This window comes from Leptosomus discolor, chromosome 1 (assembly GCF_034619465.1).
Source record: "Leptosomus discolor isolate bLepDis1 chromosome 1, bLepDis1.hap2, whole genome shotgun sequence".
Taxonomy (NCBI): domain Eukaryota; kingdom Metazoa; phylum Chordata; class Aves; order Leptosomiformes; family Leptosomidae; genus Leptosomus; species Leptosomus discolor.
In genome coordinates this window covers 59,095,802-59,118,207 of record NC_141391.1, presented here as the reverse complement: position 1 = coordinate 59,118,207, position 22,406 = coordinate 59,095,802, and the positions used below count along the sequence as shown (strand labels likewise).

The following is a 22,406-nucleotide window of genomic DNA, read 5'->3' as shown; positions in this document are numbered from 1 at the left end:
AGACGTATGACTGCTTGACTTTCTGTAGATACAAGATTAACAATATTTAACAAAGTGGGACCTGGACCAGCAGACACTTTGTGACACTGTTTCAGCTGCCTCTAAACAAACTACAGTGCCAACCCTCTGGTTAAGGCCGTTTGTGTCACAAACATTTGTATGTAATGGTCCCGGGCTGCTTTTGGTACACCTCATTCTGTACTGGGATTTTTTTGAAACCTTTTCAAAGACAGAACTACATTTATTCTTTAGTAAGAGAGGAATTTATTACACGTAAAGTTCTACCTTCTCTTGTTATAAAGGAAGAAAACTTACACGCTCTTTGAAAAGATTTGTATGTTTGAAGAGACTATTGAGACTGACTTGAAGAACACTTCAGTAAACAACTGAATATACTAACTTCTTCAAAGTAAGAGAGTGCAAAAACTTCACTCACCTTTGTTTAAAATCATACTCTATGCTTATCTCTCCTGCTATGTCAGCTGGTAAATGATGTATTGCTCTTGCAGTACCAAAAAGACCAGAAAAGGTTTTTTTGTTCTTTCAGGCCAGGCTATCAACTATACGATTGTTTTAAACAAAACACAGGCTACTAGAACAGTTATCACTGGCTGCCAGGTCATGTTGCACACTTGCAACTGGAACAACGCTACATTTTATAAGTTACGATATGCAATTGCATCTGAACACGAAAAACATTTTTAAGTCAAGGTATGTAAATTCACTGTCATAAAAGGAATGCCATTAAGTTTCCATTCTACACACTTGGGTGAAAAATTTGTTAAAAAGTCAAGAAACAAAAATGCATAAAATCTGTAATAGGCAACAATATACAAAGTTTCAAATATAAAATCAGGACTCGTATAGTTTGTTACTTGCATTTTTCACAAGAGGAAATTAAAAGAACCACACATCACTGAACTTCTACACAAGCTTCTTGTGTTTCAATGTCATTTATTGAGGAGTGAATGAGATACTGTCAGACATGCCAAAGAGACTTCACATTCAAGGGCTGGAAGCTGAACAGCTTTCCTCATTGAGTCACTGTACAAGTTGTTTTTGGGAATCTGAAAGTGTGATCAATGAGGTCGTCATGCTCGATGTTTGTCTTCAGTTTTTCATCTTTTGATCTACTTACTTGTTGGGCAGAAGGACACTTTCTACCCTACAAAGACTCACACTCCAATTAATACAATTACACTAGATGTAGAGAAACGTTTATCTGTTATAACGTACATCTACTGCTGAAGGTCTTAAAGCTGTTTCTTAATTCATTATGTCTAAGGAGAAAATTCACCTTGTTTCCCTTTCACCATCGTATGGATGGCTTATACCGTTAGAAAAATACTCTTCAGTGCTATTGTAGGGTTTACAGGAAACTTCTTCCGTGTTGTGGGATAGAAACCGATTTAAACACCGTCCTGAAAGAATGCTTCTTCCTGCTGCCACTGCCTGTAGGTTGCAGAAGAATGGCCTACACGCACTACAGTTCTGGTTTTACTCAAAAAAGAAACAAAAGAAACCTAAACAATAGGGTAAATGTTTATTTGGAGTTAGTTTTCTTGCAGATGATAATTAAGGCCCTTCAAGCAGAGTTCAGGAGCTCCTGTATGGCTGCCTGTTGATCTGCATTGAGCTGTGATATGCATTCTGTCCACAGTCCTCCAGATGTCTAGAAAACAAACGAGAAGTTGTCTTTATGCAGGCTGACAAGCTTCTAAGGCATATGCTAAACTTTCATATGCTTAAAAAGCTCGACATTCATGGGGCTTTATTCCTGTAATATCTATGCCAAAGAGAACAGACGGAAATCTTCAGTTATACACAGCCTCCCAGAGAGAAGAGAAGAGAAGGTACACGGCATCTACACCTGGGTAGATGTAAATCCGCCCTTTCCTGCCCCTCAGTAATATGTGTTACCACAGGCCCCGGCCAAGACGTTAGCTTTTGAAGTCACCAGCAGTGACCGCTTCTCATGGTACCAGAAAATGCTGAAAATTAAAAGAGGTTGGGAAAAAAAGTATTTATTCACTTATTGATAGAAGCTAGAAGCAACTGGCATCCTGATTTCTTTAGAAGGATAATGATAGGAAAAATAAAATTGCAGGTGACTGCCTGTAGGTCTTTAGACTGGCTTTTGCAATAGGAGTATACTTGCAGTAAATAATAAAAAAAAAGTTTTAATTTATATTTGGTATATTTTACGTTCAGCTCCATTATAATGCCCTTTTCTCACACACTTTTTAAAAAAAATCAAATAAAAACGGATTCACAGAATTCACAAGAATTTCAAAATGAAGTCCTCAAGTTGAGTTTGTGTTTTTAGTTTTAAATAATACTAGGCATTTTAGATTCTCCATGTATAATGGAATACTGCAGAATTAAATGTACTCTTCCAGCATTTCTGACACACATTTAAATTGATACTCTAAACTGAAATATTTCTGGCCTGAGAATACCTAAGCATGAGGAAAAAAGTTTATGTTTAATTCCAACTATGACCATAATGTTGCTCCTGTCAGATGCTGGCAGTGGAACTGCTTACTGGGATCATTAAAAATCCTAGAATCTGGGAAGCAGCAGCAGGCAGACTGTTAGCAACTACACAGCCTTTAAAGTTCCTACCATGGTATAAAACCTTTACAGTGCTTTACGAAAGTCAAAGCACTATGTGTGAAGAGAGAGGGGTCTGGTAACAGCATGCTAAAATTATATTTTTAAAAAAACATGACCTTTAAGACTTCTCCCCCCCACAGTCTAAAGGTAAATCATTTAACCAATGCAGAAGTTTTGTTGCCATATTAATATTCCTATCACTCCTGGCCAAAACAAGACTTTGCTATACATAACTAATCTGTACATGTACGTGCCATTATATCATTAAAAAAAAAACAACAAAAAACTAACCTTGAGCATTTACGGTGAAGTAAAAAAAAAATGCATTAGTGCACCCTAATATAAAGATCCATACCCAGACTTTAGGTACTAACAACAAGGATTTGTATCTGTCAGCCAGAATCTAGAGCAGCCACTTCTACCTCTTTCACTTTGAAACTGCTTGATTTCATTCTTTTTATACTTTCAGAGTTTTAACGAGCCATTTTTCTACTGGACATAATGGATCTCACAGGCTGATACACTCATCCAAGTGAATCCTTTCCAAAATCAAGTATACCTCAAATTCTTGAACCTGAGTTTTGCCAAAGCCAGGTAGAACAGACCACAATTGAACAGCTGCTGCTCCACATCCTCTACACATTTTTATAAGCTACAAGCTTGCCAGGTACACTCCTTTCTGTCATTATTGCTGCATCTGTCAAGTATGTCCACCTGATAACATCTGGCCCCGGATCAGATCTGCCCCATGAGCACTACCACTTACCACACTGCAGAGAGGTGCAGCTTAAATACTTGGACAACCCCATCACCCAGCACCAGAAGTACTCATTACGGCATAAAGGAAGCAAACCTTGAGGCAGTTCCCCAAAGGCAGGGAAAGCACCGAACAGCCGCCTATATTTGCACTGGCTTAAAGAGGGCAGTAGTAAAATTACTTGTGGTTTAGAGTCATTCTCTAGGAAAGATCCCAAGCCTCTGCTGTATTAGTAAGTCACTACAGGGTGCCGAGACCCTTACAGGAGCCACACGCTGGGATCAAATCCTGCAATACAGTTTCCCGATACAAAGATAGGCAGATTTCTCTCCAGATTTTCATTTTTGGCTCAGGAAAAAACAAACACACAGAAACCCACAAACAACTAATACCGGCTAGCATGTTAACCATCTAGCTGCATATATCTTAAAACTTTTTTTTGTTTTTTTAATTAATAAGCTTCTGAAGTTTATCAAAAGAGGGAGACTTTATTCAAGTGCAAATGTTACCAAGTTTTATCATTAACGGTTCAAGAAATGTCCAAGGATCTCCAAGATCCAAGCATTATTCTCTAAGGAGACAAGGCTCTCAAAATTGGTTTAACAGTGTGGTTACTTCTGAACGTAGATTCTAGATGTTCCCTTTATACCTAAGCAAGCATTTATTTACCTGCACTTGGCGAACAACATTAGCCAACCGCTTGGTACATGGATCTTCATGTTTAATAGCTTCATGAATTTCACCATCCGCAATTATACCAAATATTCTGGGAAGGTTAGAGTTGTTGGGTCCGAGGACAACTGGGTTGTTGCTGTTACAATCAAAATATATATTACAAATAAATTAATGTTTAACTAAAAAATTTATTGTGTTTTACATGTAAGTTGAGTGATTTTGAAATAGCTTACTCTATTCAGCTGAATAAGTATGCACAGCTTTGTTGCCTGCTGACAGAATGTTCCACCTCCTGTTAATATTTAACCAGCCGATTAAGTTCTGAACTTTTCAGAATGGTTGAGTTCCATGCAGATGGAACTATAAATAGTGTGACAAACACGCTGCCTAAAAGGGCTTATTCCTCTCTCAGCGCTGCAAGAGGGAAGAGGGTGTGTTACTGGCGTCAGGAGCACCAGTGACTTCAGCTCTCTGCCAGCACTCTCACTGACACAGCAAGTAAGCAGTTCTGCTCCCTCTTTCCCAGCCAAGCGTTGGAGTAGAGGAGTTCTGGCAACCAGGGATCTGGGTGGAAAACATGATCTACTTCCAGCCCTGCCATCTACCACTGCTGGAACACAGAGGCTGAGACTGACAGAGCTCCAGAGAAGGACGTAGCAAGGCTGAGCCACCGGCGCAGAGCTGGGTACAGAAGGGTGCTAGCACTGTAATTCCCGATTTCTATATGCGCCTGTATATGCCTACGTGGCGGCATTATTATGGTGTCTCTACACAACTGTACTACTATCAGCCTAGGGAGCCCAGTTGCCACCACCCATTTTAAGACCTCCCCTTAATAAAACACCAAGAGATACAAGGCACTCACATAGTAGAAAAGACTGTAGGAAATCAAGTTATTTCCTTTCTATTTTTCTACTAAGATCTAGAAGAATTATCTTTTTTTTTCTCCATTGACCTACGGTAGGGAGCACAAATCTAAAGAACAAGCTGTGGGACAAGATACTTTCAATAATAAGTTTGTAATAATAATTTCGGTCAAGGGAGATGGCACTGTACCATGAATTTATCTGTATTATTTCTTCATGCTTCATTTTGTTGCTACTCAAGCCTTTTGAAAGCAAAAAGGTACAAAGCTACTGTAAAAGGTTATGAAAAGAAGGCTGCAAGGGCATAGGTGCTGCTCTTAAGTAAAAAGACCCAATCAGTTATTAATGCTGATATGTAAGCAGAGAATCATAAATTATCCTGAAATTTTCTATGTAATATCCCAGCTGATCCTTTCCCGCCATGTACATCTGAAGCAGCCAGGAATTTTTTCAGGCCATACAGACAGCAGTTAGGATGAAAACACTGTTTAAAAAACCAGCAATAACATCATGGAAGGCTCAATTCTGACATTCCAAATTATCTTCTCTAAAGCATATGCAGATTAACCTGGCAGTTTCTCCGTTTTGGAAAACACGGGTTCTTTCCTTGCATTCCAACTTTCTACTTTCTGCATTAATGTCAAGACTTTGCCTTACCTCTCAATTAAGTCACAGAGATAATTGAAAGTATGAACAGCTTCTTCTTTATCTTCATGAAGTGGAAGCCATGATAACCAGTGTGGCAGGACTTCTTCAACATTTACACAGTCAGGCTTGAATTTCATTATCTTTCCTACAGCTGAAATGCAGTTTTCTGTTGCATTGACATTCTCTTTGGTTTTGGCATCTGGTGACTGAATGACTCTCACCAGCAATGGAAGCGCCTCTGTCAAACAACACAAGAAAAAAGTTTAAGGCACAATAAAGTTGTATTTTATTATCATCACGAATTCTATGTGAGACTACTGCATGTGTTAAAAATGGGATTTTTCTGTGGCCAAAGCACCAAAATCCAGGCATCCTAATGTCCCACTACTTCTAGGTTCTCCCCTGCTCAATAATCAGCATATGAAAAACAAACATATATATAAAGTTATGCAAGGAAACACAAGAAAACAGCTACTGCAGAAGCCTGGATTTGCTCTTTAAGTTCAGCAGAAAAAAAATTAATCTTCCTGTGTCCCTCAATTGGACTTATGCAATCTACAATATACAAGACATTGTAATTTATACTAAAAACACAGATAACAAGCGTTATCGTTAGGTTCTATAAACACAGTATGATGAAAAGGACCGATACAGTGACATTCACATTAATTTGTAGTGCCTGTATAGCGCGTATGCCTGCTGCACATTCATTGCCTGTGCACATGTATAAACACATATGTACGTACACACACACACCTCCCACCACTAAAAGGTGCACTAGGAAAAGCTCATAGGAGTAATCTCAACTGGAGAATCAACCTGGCATAGTTTAGATATCAAAAGTCAAACATCAAGGAAAAATGCCAATTTTCTTGCTAGGTTAATAGCAATTATGTATTTTTTTAATCGTCATGTGGGTAACCACATGCACACTTCTAAATGAACATTAATGTTGTATTTTTAGTTACTAGTGTTCATATAGACTTCAGAGCACTCTACATGCATGCAAGAACAATTGTCCTTGTGGTCTTCTGCTAAAAATATAATGCTAAAGCTGTGAAATTCTGTATCAGCACAGAAAACAGGTTGTGGAATTGTGTAGAAAGCGCACTTCAAAATAACTCTCATTACTGAGGAAAAGCGAGATCTCACACTACTTCATTTTGATGAGTAAGTAGCAGCTTTGCAGTTAAGGAATACACAATGACACTTGCTATATTAACTTCACTGAATTAAGATTCTTGAAGAATTTAGCAGCTATGGAAAAATATGATCAACCCTAAGCTAGATGAGGATACTTTCATGGGGCTGACAAACATTACAGAACTGCAGAAACATTGGTTATCAGATCCACTAGGCTTGTCTATTAAATGTAGGATAATGATGCTGGTCATTTCTGCAAAGCAGAATTTGTTTCACAGAATTCTACAATATCCAAGCAAACTGAGTCTGCATTTTGTACCTCAGGTTTTCAAGACTGCTCAAGCTAAATCTCATCTGTTTCCTCATGCTCCTTCATGGATGACTCTGTCAGTATGTGTTTCCTTTCAGCTGTAAGATTAGGAGGGCTTCAAAATGAACCAGCATAATCTCCTCCCTACAAATTAGCAGATAAGTTTTCTTCTTGTCTAGAAAAGAGATCTATTCTCACACACATGTTGTGGTAGATAATCCCTAAAAAACCCTTTTGACTATAAAAGACCATCTTCTATAATAGCTTTTTTTTTCCAAGGACTGAGTGCTCTGACATCTTGCACCACCAAAAGTAGAGGCCACTGATATGATTTAGGAAGAAACACTTGCAGCTGATTAATGCAATATTCACAAAGAATAGCCAATTATATTCTTCCACCAATGTAAAAAATACAAGCAGTGTTGGTAGTGACATAAATTGCAAACTTGTAATCCTATTTAGAAAATTAGTTGATTTGCTATAGTTTTTTTTCTTCAACCTTGCTTCTTTGCTCTTTACTAATTCTATTTTTAATTATGTTTGTTTCATCATCAAGCTCTTGTGCCATTTACGAGTTCTCCCTATATTCCTGTATATTTTCAACTGTCAAAACCACTCATGTTAATACAGTTTTTTTATGAATAGTCTTGAGTCTTTACATACTGCTACAAACTTTTAATAGAACAATAGGCTAGTGCTATCTATTAATCAGTAAAGAAATTAAATTACAAACAAAAGCTCACAAACATGATGTTTTCAGAGAACACAGTAAAACCTATGGGGTAGAAAGCTTGTCATGCCATGAATCTACTTAGTTTGTAATCACAGCACATCTTCATCTACTAAAATACATACAAGAGAATTTGAAATACTTTTGAGGCGCCTGTTAATAAGCTGTATGTTTTAAAGTAAAAAGTTTCTTTTGTCTAAACATCCAACTAAAGGAACGGCCAAGTGTCTGCATTTAATCAAGGATTATTTGTCCAAATACAAGCACAAGGATCAAAGTTGTTACAAAGTTTAAGTGGGCCAAGGTAAAGTCTAATGAATGAAAAAGAAAATTAGACTTCAACAGATGCTAAAACCCCACAAAACTCCAAAATCAGAACTGTCTTGACCTCAGTCGCTTATTCTTCTAGTTTGGGGACAAGATGTAAAAACCTTAGGGAAAAGCTCACCAAAAAAACCTTTTAGGAAGTATTTTTCTAGACAATTTTAAATTTTAATGCTTTCCCCCTTGTTTTTTATCTTTTTTTTTTTTTTTCCAAAAAAAAAGACATCTCATCTTGATTATCACCATGTGAGTTATATTTGTATTAACAGTGAGAATGACACCTCTATTGATGTAGGTAAGACTTGTGTTAAAGCCCTAATTTATCTCTATCACATGGTTCTTATTTTCTTACATCATTTAATTCAGCTTTTGTTTAAGATTCATGTGAAATACATATTTGAAACAGCTGACTAAATATTTTCTTAAAAAAAGGAAAAAACCACTCTGATAAGGGATGCAAATTTGTGTGCAAAATTAACTTTGTTGACTGGCCAGAAGAGTGCCAGCAGGCATCTTTTCTTTAAATTCAAGATGAATTTGAAGTTTTAGAGAAACTCAAGACATTCAGAAAAGCAAGCAGACAAAGTGTTTCTGATAGGCATTATCATACTAATTTCATTTCTTAGTCACAGAAATCAGGCTCCTTTTTTATGTAACGGGAAAGCAGAGCGGCACGTTAGTTGTATTTTAAGCTACTCCTTCATACAGGTCACTTGTATAATTTTTCTAGACATTCAAAGGGTTTTGCATTAATATATAACCACATGATTATTAATAAAAAGCAACTATGAGACAGGTGTGTACCAGAAAGCTATTTTTCTATGAAACGAACATTTGCACGTCAGACCATAGTTTTTAAAAAATATGTAGATCAACTTTGCTAAGCAGTAAGTGCTGCAACAGAAATGCTACTAAGCAGAATGTCATTAAAAACCCAAGGAATTCAGGTACTTTACTAATCATCACCAGTCTGCCACGCAGGTTATACGGGCAATCTACTTCACTGCCAAAGGCAGGAGACTTCGTTAACCAAAAGGCGAGCAATTTTAATTTCTGCGCACCCCCCCCCCCCCCCCCCGAATCACACATTCAAATAGTTTTCTCAGATGCACGTACGTACCTGTGCAAAAAGGACGATAGCTGTCCCCACCAAACTGTGCCATAACACCAACGCCGTAGGCAGCTGCTTGCCTAACCTCTGGGCTGTTGTCACATATTGACTGTAGCATTGGCCTCAGGAAGTATTCAGCATACTTGAACGAGGAAGGGCTGCAGTGCTCTACAATATCATCAAAAATGCATAGCCCCCACTGCCTGTCTGGCCATGGCCTATGTGGACACTGCATTAAAAACAGGTAACATTTAAGCCACCTTAAAATTGGTAATTTTTCTACAGTCAATGATTATATCATTGTAACAGTGGTCTAGTATTTTTGTTAAAATCTTCCTGTCTGAAGATTTAATCCTACAAACATATTTTTCTGTAGTAATAACTTGCAACAATACCATAAACAAAATGAAATCCAGGTGAATATCTGAGCTAATTAAAGGAATAATGATTTTAGGCTAAATCCTTTACCTCTATTTCACACTCCATTACCTATTCCAGTCTCAATTTTCCCCATAAGCCTGCAACACTTTTTTGGTCCTCTTCTTGAAATCCATTTTAGAGAGTATTGCACGCTCCCAGGCAAATTAAATTTCTCGAAACAGTTGTGTGTGCCAATAATGCTGGTCTTGCAACACAGAAATTAGAAGTAGCACACAAGTGCAACTGTCCAAAAGCATAATGTAACAACTTCATACTTGATCCAGAATAAATCTTCCAATTCCTCTATTTGTAGAATAGTAATTCTAACATTCTATCTACCAAGCTCTCCAAGATTCCACCATGGAAGGCCTATTAACACATCAGAAAAAAATAATCAAAGCCAAATTAAAAGAAAGCAAGGTACTTACAATTAGGTTGACAATTAGTGGAAGTAGCCTTTCAAACCATGGCAGTACCTTCTCCTTATAACTGCTGAATATTGAGTGTAAAATGTCCGATACTTTAGTCAAAATATAAACATCACTGTCATCCTGATAGGAAAAAGGATACGATTCACATTAAGACTAATGATCTTCAAAATAGTGGAAGTTGCACGGAATGCTAAGGTCTCTAAACCAATGGAATAAAGTTGTTCAATGATTTGGTTTTGTAAAATCAATCTTTCAAAGTCCACTATTTTTTCAAGTCTTAGTCTAATCATAGAATGATAGAATCACAGAATGGTTTGGGTTGGAAGGGACCTTAAAGACCATCTAGTTCCACCCCCCCTGCCGTGGGCAGGGACACCTTCCACTAGACCAGGTTGCTCAAAGCTCCATCCAGCCTGGCCTTGAACACTGCCAGAGAGGGGGCAGCCACAATCTCTCTGGGCAACTTGTTTCAGTGTCTCACCATCCTCATAAATTCTTCCTAACGTTCAACCTAAACCTACCCTCTTTTAGTTTAAAACTGTTCCCCTTGATCTGTGACTATGGACTCTGGTTAAAGGTCTCTCCATCTTTCATGTAAATCCTCTTTATATTCTGAAAGGCCACAATAATGTCTCCCCAGAGCCTTCTCTTGTCCAGGCTGAACAACCCCAACTCAGCCTTTCTGCATAGAAAAGGTGCTCTAGCCCTCTGACCATTTTTGTGGCCCTCCTCTGGACCCGCTCCAATAGGTCCATGTCTTTCACATACTGGGAGCCACAGAACTGGACACAGCACTCCATGTGGGGTCTCACTAGAGTGGAGCAGAGGGGGAGAATCACCTCCCTTGACCTGCTGGCCACGCTTCTCTTCATGAAGCCCAGGATGCAATTGGCTTGCTGTGCTGCAAGCACACATTGCCGTCTGACATGCAATTTTTCATCCACCAGTATCCACAAGTCCTTCTCCACAGAGCTGCTCTCAATCCACTCATCACCCAGTCTATATTGATATTGTGGATTGCCCTGACCCAGGTGCAGGACCTTGCACTTGGCCTTGTTGAACTTCACAAGGTTTGCATGGGCCCACCTCTCCAGCCTGTCCAGGTCCCTCTGGATGGCCTCCCTTCCCTCCATTGCATCAACTGCATCACTCAGCTTGGTGTCATCTGCAAACTCGCTGAGGGTGCACTCAATCCCACTATCTGTGTTATTAATAAAGATCTTGAACAGTACTGGTCCTAATACAGACCCCTGAAGGGACACCCTGTGATTTATCTCCATTTGGACATTGAGCCACTCTTCGGACGTGGCCATCCAGCCAATTCTGTATCCACCAAACAGTTCATCCATCAAATCCCTATGTCTCCAATTTAATGACAAGGATGTTGTGTGGCACATCATCCAAGATCTTACAGAAGTCAAGACAAATGACAGCAGTTGCTCTTCCTTAATCCACCAATGCAGTCACTCCATCTTAGAAGCCACCAAATTAGTCAGGCATTATTTGCCCTTCGCGAAGCCACGTCAGCTGTCACTAACCACCTCTGTGTCTTCCATGTGCCTTGACATAGCTTCCAGGAAAATCTGTTCCATGACCTTACCAGGTACAGACTGGGACTGGTCGGTTGATAGCTCCCAGTGTCCTCCTTTTTACCCTTCCTAATAACATTAAGTCGACTGCTAGTACTCGAATTGCCTAGGACTTGAAAGGTTTGTTTCAGGGACAGAAAAACTTTAATCAAGACACTATCTTGTGCAAATTTACTGCTTTGATGGACTCCCTTTACAGAATGCAGAAGGCCCTTTTCCTCTTCTGTACCTCACAGATACTGTAACAAGCTTCTATTGAGAAGTAAATGGATAACTACCTTTGATAGAAGATTGTAGCAAACATTTAAGAAATACCCTCTCCTCTTATCACTTTACATCACCAGTTTGATGCATTAATTAGGCAAGGTGAAAAGTGAAGTTAAGATCTTTTTGCTCAGATTCACCTATCAATTCATGTTATATCTGCAAGCAAGGATTGTTCCCTGGACACACATGTCTTGGGAAAACCCTTTAACTTTGTTTTAAAGCAAGTTCTGTCGTACTCAATACGGTTCCTTTAATCAGTTTATACTTTCAACAGGCAGGGAAAACAGAATACAGCTGGCTTCTGGTTCTTAGTGAGAAACTAATACGTACTTCTCGTGCAACAGGCAGCTTCCCACAAGTGGTTATTTAAACTCTCCCTGCTTAAACAACTTCTGCTTTGTCAAGGCATAATTCAAGCAATAACTCTGGACCGTACACACAAATGAAAACAGAGGTAGAAAACTGCTGCAGCACACCACAAGGTCCACCTGGCCTGGTATTGCCTGTTTACTGATAGCTGATACCAGACGCTCAGGGGGAGAGGCACAACAGTTGCTTGGTGTTTGCCTTCTCCTACCCTCTATCAAATCAGCAGTTTACTTACTGCCTAAGCTAAGGCTGTATCTGAGTATCTTACCGAAACCACTGTTTGAGTATCTTTCATGACTTCTGTACTCCCTTGTATTTCTGCTGCCTTGAGGTAAGGGCTACATAAACATACTCTGGGACCAAAGGTGTATATCCAAACGTTACTCATTAGCATATGTTAATTCTGTCCATATGGCAAGTGACACTCTGGTCCCACTCCTACTTTCACAGGGCAATGCAGACAAGTCTTCCTTGCAGTCTTAAAAAAAAAGATCCGCAAGGTCAAATATAAATTAAAGCATTAAAAAAAAAAAAAAAAAAGGCTTGCAACTCTTGCAGAGTGTGGATTCAGCTTTTCGTTTCATGCTGCTTCCTAGCATTTTCTCTCATCATCAGTACAGAGTGACATATAGGAAAAAAAAAAAGCTAACAAACGACCTAACTCACTGTCTAGAAGAATGAACAGCAAACATTGCAAATAAGAAAGGGAGAAAAATCAGGAAAGGCTTTTGGCTCAGAACTTCGGTTTTGTTATTTCTTAATCCCAAGCAGTACGTAGGCGCCAGAAATCCATCCTTTTGAATGCTGGCTGAATGTTCCCAAAGGAAAGGTGCTCAAGAACTGCATTGTTATTTAAGAACGTATTAACAGATCATGCACCCATATGTAAAGATATATTCTGGCATCTACACCCAAGTTAAACTCATGTAAAACAGGCTTCACAATTTGACTTCACAAGCTTAACACCTGCATTGTGTGGCAAAAAAAATTTCATAGTTCTTAAATTTATTGAGTATCCTTTATGTCTCATGTTATAAGCAGCAGTAACTTATTATTCTTTATTACTCTCTCCATATCAATAATGATTTAATAGAACTATTGTATCTCTTCTATAGTCACCTCCACTTCAAACTAAGAAGTCAGTTTGCTATCTTAACAGGTAAGTAGTCACTTTGGTATTCTCTCATAAGCAAACACATCATGCCAGCTATTCATCTTGCTGTCCTCCTCTGATATTATTTTAGGTCTAGTCTTTTTGAGACAGGGTCTTGACTTGACATGTCAGAGGTCTAGGTGTCAGAAGTATGCTCAAGGTTAACAGCCACTTAGGTCATAAGGCGAGTCAGCAGGGCTAGGCCTTAGATTATCACTGATACAGCATTTCAGCAGACTATTTAAAGTCATCTGAGAATTGTTAGAGAGGATGAAGAAAATGAGGGGCTATATCCTGAAATTCTTCCTTCAGTATACCAGACAAGTTTTGAAGGAATATGGTAACAACGTTCTTCCATGAAGAAACAATTCTGAGGATGCATTATGCTTTAACTGAGTAGCATAGCATATTTGTGTAATCTATTTCCATCCTGGTGCTTTATGAGTGGAAAAACTCTCCAAAACAACTTACTTCATCTTGTAATGACTCTTCAACTTGTTCATCATAGTCTTCATCTTGTCTTTTCACTAAATTAAAAAACAAATATTAAACAGTTACATTTCTACAAGTGCATAAGAAGCCCATGAAAGGGAAATAATGATGCAGAAACAAATTTAGAAAATAAGAAACAGTAGCTGAAGATACAACAGGAATTTTCCATCTTTAAGAAGCTCCAAAGAGCTTTCACAAAAAAACAAGTATAATGAGACAGCTCAGTTTAAGAATGCATAAAAGTGCATGAAATAGAAATAAACACACAAGCTTGTCCACAAGGACAAGAAAAGTGCTCAGAAATACGAAACTACCATTGCTTTAAGAAAACTGCAAAGACTTCAGCTGTAAAAACCCCACAGAAATGACAACACCGTAGACATGTGCACTGTCTTCAAATAAATCTGTCAACTTTTGATTAAACTACAGTATCTCTGCAAAAGATCACAGAAACATAGAATGGTTTGGGTTGGAAGGGACCTTAAAGACCATCTAGTTCCAACCCCCCTGCCATGGGCAGGGACACCTTCCACCAGACCAGGTTGCTCAAAGCCCCATCCAGCCTGGCCTTGAACACTGCCAGGGAGGGGGCAGCCACAGCTTCTCTGGGCAACCTGTGCCAGTGCCTCACCACCCTCACAGTGAAGAACTTCTTTCTAATATCTAATCTAAATCTCCCCTCTTTCAGCTTGAAACTGTTACCCCTCGTCCTATCACTACACTCCCTGATCAAGAGTCCCTCCCCACCTTTCCTGTAGGTCCCCTTTAAGTACTGGAAGGCTGCTATAGGGTCTCCCCAGAGCCTTCTCTTCTCCAGGCTGAACAACCCCAACTCTCTCAGCCTGTCCTCGTAGGGGAGGTGCTCCAGACCCCTGATCATCTTCGTGGGCCTCCTCTGGATGCCATCTTCATCTTCCCAGAGCTTACAAGTGTAACTCATAGATTCTGTTGTTTCAAAGCACAATTACCTTACATAAATATGCAAATTAAAGAAAGATGAACTAAGTTTTTTTTGTGTTCAGAAATTATTACGAATTCTGCTTTAAAGATCAGCCATTATTACATGTTAAGAGGAATTTGTGTTAACTTACCCTGTCTTAATTCTTGATTTTTAAAGTGCTCTTCTAATTTTCCTTTCAATATTCCTCCCAGTTCTTCAAAGTGTTCGTTGTTAAGGCATCCATCTCCCATTACCTCAATGCACTAGTAAAATAAAATGATCTTTTTTTCCACTTTAAGTTACATGAGCAGTCTCAATGAAATCTAAGCACACAGAGAATATTAATACATGCTCTGGTTTAAGTGATCACCAGCAGAAATAATACTAATAGAACATTCACACTGTAATCAGGGCTCAAATCATAGAAGTAAGGCATAGTACCACTGTACATTTCATGCCCTAACTTCAGCGGTTTGCGGTTAAAATTAACAAGGCTGGAAATTATTTAAGGTTAATACTTTGGTATTTTGGTTCTTGCAAAAAAAAAAAAAAGTACAAGTAAATTTTTTAATCAGCTATAACAACGTTTATAATCAAACCAAAATCCATGTAGAGGAAGCCTTGTATTTCTTCCAGCCATTTAAATGGACATCAAACATGTCCTCTCCTACTGTAAAAAGCTACAAACAGTAATGCCACAAAGTTCGTAAGGAAGAACGTTACCTTTGCAAAAGAGTGCATTATTTCTGAGAGAACGTCTGAATCTGGTTCCGTCCCAATGGCTTTGATGAGCGCATCACACATGAAGTGCCACATCTGTGTGAGATAATCTGGCCCGCGAACTCTTGCACATTCAAGAAGGAGGGGCATCGACTCTGCTGCTGCCACTCGAACACGTTTCATTATTAAGGAAATACAACAATCTAGGCCAACATAAAGTTCTTAGAATTTATGCACCCACCACCATAATGAAGTTAATAGTTTTCTACTTGAAATTGATTTTTTTTTAATTACAGTCCAATGCATTTGATTTCTTATTTAGATACAGATTAAGATCATAGGAAAATTAAACTGTTTGCTATTTCTATGTTGTTTCAAGCCTATTCTAGGCCATGACAGAAAAGCTATTCAAGTTTTCCTTCACTTTGTTGGCACACCCATCACTTTCTCTACTGTTTGCTTTTAACATTATAGACATGCTTATTTAAAAAGAATCTAGGGGAAAAAGTAGGATACGTTGCCTAAAATAGCGTGTAAAACAACGTTCTCAGAAACAATTTCTGCTATAAAGCAACAGAATATTTTAACACTAACACTTCCAATTCATTTAGGAAAACGGTAAGCACGACCGATTCTTTCAAACTAAGCTTCCATTTTCACAGTAGAATTCATTAATAGGATATCATCATGGAAATAGAACTTCAACAAGGGCACCATCAGCTTTACAACTTGCTCTGTGTACTCCACAAATCCTTCTTTTAGCTCTTTTGCATAGCAAACCTGAAACACAAAGCATGGAAACGCCACCTTTATGGGAAAATACTGTTACTGACATTTTTCAACTACGTAATGGTGAGAAACATTCAATTTTTAAAAAATTTATTTTAAAAAACATGCAATAATCCATTTACCTACCCCCTCCACTGTGGTATTTTAAGAAATCCTGATAGTAGCATGAGTTCTCACTCTTATTACATACATGTATTCTTCAAACCGAATTCAGAAACATCCACATTTGCAAAAAGGAACTACTCTTTAACATCCCTGATTCCTTAAAAGTTTTGCTAACAAAGGAAAACTCTCTGTTCATCTTAAAAACTGAAGCTCCACACTAAAGAAACTATTTTTAATCAAGTAAGCCACAAGCAATAAAGCGTCTGAAATCCAAACTTAACACTATCACCTGAAATAAAACAGAACTATTTTATTTATTACTATAAAGGATAGTTGCGTTACTGATTTTGGCTTCAGACTCAATTGTCCAGCAATACACAGATCATCAAAACTGTCCTATTACTCACGAGCATCTGGCATGCAGTTGCTTTTTCTTCAAGGCCTGCAGTTTTAATTCCGAAACTTTGCTGATCTCCTAGGTTTACAAATTCCCAACCATCATCATCACTCATATTCTCCATGTCTTGTGCTGTTACACAGAGGAGGAAAATAAAAAAAAAATTAAAAAAAAAATTGAGAGTGCTACAAAAATCATTTATTTCAGTATTTTTTTCAAGCAAAACATTATCTTAAACCTACTGTCTAAAAGAGCTACTTCAGGTTTAATAGATGCAGTCTTCATTAAAGGTCCCATGACAACAGGAAGGTACTGCTGAAATTCCTTTCCAAGAATTTTACACATTCTGGCCCATGCTGAGATCATGTAAGAAATCTAGAAAAAAAAAAAAGCAGAGTCAGAATTTTCATGTTGCATTTATTTTAATGCATACTTAAAAGGAAAGCATAAAGGAAGAACATTATACAATAGGACTTTTTAAAAGAATTTGTCAGCAATGCATAAAACTCATCCAATATGCAATCCATATATAAATGCACTTTCTAAAGACCTGTCCCAAGTCTTTATTTGTTAACAATGCATTGACAGCACCGCTGATCAAAGTTGCTATACATGTAAAATGTGACAGTGTAAGATGTACCTGTAATGCAATTGTGACTGTCTTGAAAAGTAAATTTCTTTCTGAAATTAATAATTTCCCGAGTTTAAATGACACTAATGAGCCATGTTCCTGAAAACAGCAAATATAGCATAAAAGACTGCAGTACTGTGTTTTTGGAAGAGTGTTTTCTTTCAAATGCACAAGTCAAAACAGCTCTCCATTCATTAGAACAGCTGTCTAACAAGTCTTGTTGAACTATTTATAAGAAGGTGACTAGGTCATGCAAGGGAATAGGTCATACAACGCCAAACAAAGTAGTTACTAATCGACAAGGAACGATTACCCCCATGCTGAAACTTTTTCAGCAAATATAGGTCCTGGAAGTCTCATTTCCTAAACATACTTCTGTGAAAGATTCTAAGGCCATCTTAGGGCAACCAATCTCAATTTTTGTAAGACATGCAAACAGTTAGTCTGACGGTGTAATTGAGGGTGGGGACGAGCGGGTAGAAATGTCACATGTACAAAGAATGTTTTTAATAGCAACCAATTAGCCATGCACTATAAATACATAATCTTAACATACCTGTGGATCATCATCTTCTAGATCACTGAAGTCTGTTTGTGTCTTCAGTAACAGCTGCATTACATCTGATGCATCCTGCATAAACTAGATATTGGAAACAACCGTATGTTTTTAAAAGCAAATTAAAAGGGTACTTTTCAGAAACTTAAATGCTTACTTAAATTGTTTGTTGTTAAGTCCAACACATTATCAACACAGAAGCTAAAGCTGGAAATAGACTGAAATGTGGATAAAAGTAAAAACACACGTTCTTTTTACGGAAGCATCACCAACTCATTCTTGTCTTAAGCTTCACTGTACCTCTGTCCATATACTTGAAAGCAGAGGACTATTTAATAAAACACTACATAAATGAATACTAATACAAAAAATATCTGACAATTCTAACTTCCCCAGATATCCTCCTTACTATTTTGACTCCTTTATGTAACTGGGATCAAAGCTGACAGCATAAGCTACTTACTCATGAGCTAGAAACATTTCAGATCACATCAGATGCCCCAATGGTATTACACCTACTTTCTTTTCACTCCCCGTTCCCAGTAGTCCTCCAAGAATGATTTATTAAACATTAGTTATGTTTAAAATCTGTTTAAGATCTAGTTGCATGAATGGTAAAGTTTACTTGTAGTCCTAAGTCAAAGGAAAGGACTGATAATTTTGCAGGGAGCTATTAGTATTTTTGTACTGTATACATCACATTAATTTGAAGTGTGATTTCCTGTTTTTTTTCACTCAATAAAATGAAAATCTGTAAACCATAATGCAAACTTGCTATCAGAACATCACTTATACTTTTATATAGTCCTTCACAGTTGTTTCTTGGTACTTCTACAGTGATGTGTTTTAACCAACTTATAAAAAAAAATAAATCGCTGCCTCATGACAAACAAGTACTTTAAGTTTTATTACAGGCACACTTAAACTTTTTCAGGCATCCACATACAAAAACAAAGCTAAGTTTCTTTTGAACTATACATTTTACCTGCCATTCAGACACTGCCTAAACAAGATGCTCCAGTATTTCTCTTAAGGTAAAAAAAAACCCAAACAAACCGAAAAGACTTGCTTTCAACATTGTTCAGTGTGACAAGAATAACTTAAGCTGTTTCGTAAGATTCTGTTGTGAATTTGTGAATCTAAACAGCAAGACAGTCACCTCAGAAATGAAAACAGGAAGACAAGCATAGAAATCAGCAACATAACTGTACCTTTAACAACTGAATATCTTCAGTGCTAACACTGCCAAAAAAAAAAAAAAAGGCATTTTAAAATACATTTAGACCATCAGATAAGATCTAAGCTTACCTTTTCTTTACCAACAGCGAGACCAATTAGGCTGATGCATTCAATAGTCTTTCCTCGTAAAAGTCTTAATTCCTTCTGAACAGCATTCTCAACAATGTGTTTTAAAGAGGGCATAAATAAATCATAGTAGGGAACAAACTTTTCTTCAGCAGTGTCCGCTACCGATGCAATTGAAGTCACAACTTGCTCCAAAACTAGCTTAGTGCCTTTCTGTATCAACTTGGAAAGAGGAAGAATACAGTGTCATCTTTCTAAAGCACGTATTTTACTTAAAAGCATGCCAAATGTAAAAATCTGCTCTTATTATATCCCAATTCTTGTCAGTTCAGACCAACATCAGCAAATATGTTTCCTGGCTTATTTCAGAGGTCTTAATTCAGTTTTATTTATTCTGTGTATGTGACAAGGTTACCCTCCATGAAACAATTTGTTCAGTATATTATACCTCTTGCAATTTTATCACCATAGTGGAATGAAGATGCTTCACTAGATTATCCAAATATGGAATGAGCAGTGACTTGGGACAATCTTCAGTGAAGTTTATGAGTGCTGCAGCTGCATGGGCCTGAACACGTTGGTTGCCTTGATCCTCCATTGTTTGCAGAAGAGCCGCTATCACCTGAAAAAGAAATGTTTATTTTCAGAAGAACAAGTTTCTGAAGGACATAGTTTTACCACCTTTTTTTTTTTTTTTTTTTACTATTCTACTACTTACCTTCTCATGAAATTTCTTTTGAAAACCAGGTGCGAAGTCAGTTGCCATTTGTCCGATAGCATTACAAGCAGCGTATCTTACTCTTGGATGCTGAAAAAGTATTTTCCTCAAACAGTTAACATGTAGTCATGAGAGCAGAAATGCAAACATTTTGAAATAATTACAAGAATTACACTCACAGGATCCTGAAGGAATAGCAAAACGAAATTAACTATCTCATTTAAAATTCCCTCCATCTGTTGGTGGCAACCTTCTCCAATGGCCGAGAGTGCCATCAAGCCAGCATGTCTGTATTTCCAGTCAGCTACAGAACAGTAAAAATGAAAATAGATATGTCATTCAGCTTGGAAACTAAAAAGCACGACAAAGATAAATCACCTTTTTGAGGGGGACAGGAGGAACAAGAGTGAAGAACAGGAGAGGGAAGGGAAATTGATGCATCTACTTGATTTCTCAAATACTTTTCATTTTTCCTCATACATACTTCCAGAGACGCACAAAAATTTGAGTATCTAATCCAGGCCAAATCCAGACCTAGAAAAAAAGAATCCTTAATGCTGACACAAGTATGTACACAGTACTAACACCTGGGAACTGCATTTTAATTAAATGAGCTAACCAGGGAAACATCAGGACAGCATTTCTTTTTATCCCCCTGCATATTTACTATTTTTTAATGGTATCAGAACAGCCTATATCTGCCTCTTTAGGTCACAAAAGGTAAAAGGTCTAGTGAATCAAACAACATCTAAATTTAAAACAAATAAATAATCAGTACTGAACTTTTCAACAGTTTCCCCAAGACTAAGAACAGCAACATTCCATTTAGGGATGTCAGGCTTTCCCTGCCTCCAAGGCCTATCAGCCTATTCTCAGGCTAGTGGGTATTGTTGAAGTGGATCTTTCACATCCATCCTCCCTCCTTTTTCTTTAGGCAACGGAAATATATAAGAAACTGCAATTTTTAATTTTTTATTTTTTTTTACAAAATGTCTGTGCTAGTAACCATGGGGATTACAGAAAAGAAAACCAGAAGAACAAACAGGTTTACTAAATGACCTGTGGGAAAGGCACATAACAGAACTTCTTTCCCAAGGTAATGCAAAATTCATTCTTGCTGGTAATGTATTAAATTCCTGGAATGAAGAACATCACAGTTCAGAGCACTGGAATCCTGACACTCAAGCTCCTGTTTGATCACGACGAGAGGAAATATTATCTTGACAGAAGGTACAGCGAAGAAGCAGTTTACTTTGTGCTATTTCTGTTCATCGGCTGTTCCTAGTTAAGCCTGCACCTCTCGTTACTCTCGCTGTATTACTATTAGCATGCATTCCAGACTTGGAATTAATAATACTACAAAATGAAACGATCATGTTTGGACCATCTGGCTACACAATCCAAACCTAGAAGTTTTAAATTATTATTTCAAGAAACACTTGTGAGAAAAGCAGTAGGGACAGGGGAAGGGAAAATTTGATTTGAGAGTATTGATGATGTTTTAATCTGAATGTCTTCATCTTTCTTCCCAACTCCCTACCAGTGACAACCTTTGAACAAAACATTATTCATTTCATTTTCCTTTTCCAAAGAGTACTAATGGTTATGGAAAGCTCTGACCCAGCAGAAAGAAAGCCATCAGGCATCAACTGCATGACTTCTCCCCTTCACAGGAGTCAGGTCTTACAGCCAGCAGAATCCACACCTTTTGTGCGTACTACAAAACTAGGCATTTGCTAGCCTTGAAACTATTAACACTGGAAGAGTCAGGTTAATCCAACTCCTTAATAAAACTTTCTTTACAAAAAACCCCTTAACTCCAAACAGACTTTATAAGTGTCCACACCCTGCAGGTGGCACCTCGAGTAGCCCCATGTTCCATATCCAGTATGGTAACAGCCTTTTCTGGACCGGGTTTTAAATCATGAAGGTAGGAAAAGTACCCAGAACTTCTGCATTATCTTCTACTTCAAAGGCTCAAAGCACAGGTCAAGTGAAAGTGCATGCAACAAATGCACAATATTTTTTGAATGATTGCCTGAGCAAGCATTACAGGTATTTTAAGAGGAAAAGAAGCATATAAAGCAACAGATAGGAATATATGGAACCACCTCATGAAACAAGATTAAAACCAGCATATCAAAAGACAGCCAGCCTACCACAGACTTCTGTATTTTGGTCCATCAAATTACAGGGTGGCGGGGGGAGGGTCAGGGCAGAAACCAAACAAGTTTTCCTCTATGAATTATAACATATGAATATTTTACTTAAATGCAACACTTCTGAAGAAGCAAAAAAACTGAGCTACAGAATAACAGGTAGCAGTTTAGGCACACTTAAGGTA

At 37.9% G+C, this 22,406-nt stretch overlaps 1 protein-coding gene across 1 annotated transcript in view; it reads right to left on the bottom strand.

The window, feature by feature from the left end:
• Positions 1 to 1,302: 1,302 nt before the first annotated feature.
• Positions 1,303 to 22,406, bottom strand: part of IPO5 (importin 5) — a 48,554-nt gene continuing 27,450 nt past the window's right edge. The window contains exons 11-26 of the mRNA XM_086482044.1: positions 20,242 to 20,366; positions 20,063 to 20,152; positions 19,793 to 19,966; positions 19,348 to 19,566; positions 18,040 to 18,123; positions 17,095 to 17,227; positions 16,863 to 16,984; positions 16,245 to 16,341; positions 15,565 to 15,737; positions 14,993 to 15,104; positions 13,881 to 13,936; positions 10,029 to 10,151; positions 9,190 to 9,409; positions 5,572 to 5,800; positions 4,043 to 4,184; positions 1,303 to 1,672 (exon numbers count right to left, since the gene is read on the bottom strand). Of these exons, the coding sequence (XP_086338170.1) occupies positions 1,586 to 1,672; positions 4,043 to 4,184; positions 5,572 to 5,800; positions 9,190 to 9,409; positions 10,029 to 10,151; positions 13,881 to 13,936; positions 14,993 to 15,104; positions 15,565 to 15,737; positions 16,245 to 16,341; positions 16,863 to 16,984; positions 17,095 to 17,227; positions 18,040 to 18,123; positions 19,348 to 19,566; positions 19,793 to 19,966; positions 20,063 to 20,152; positions 20,242 to 20,366 (2,186 nt within the window). The 3' untranslated portion in view covers positions 1,303 to 1,585. The remainder of the gene's footprint in view (positions 1,673 to 4,042; positions 4,185 to 5,571; positions 5,801 to 9,189; positions 9,410 to 10,028; positions 10,152 to 13,880; positions 13,937 to 14,992; positions 15,105 to 15,564; positions 15,738 to 16,244; positions 16,342 to 16,862; positions 16,985 to 17,094; positions 17,228 to 18,039; positions 18,124 to 19,347; positions 19,567 to 19,792; positions 19,967 to 20,062; positions 20,153 to 20,241; positions 20,367 to 22,406) is intronic.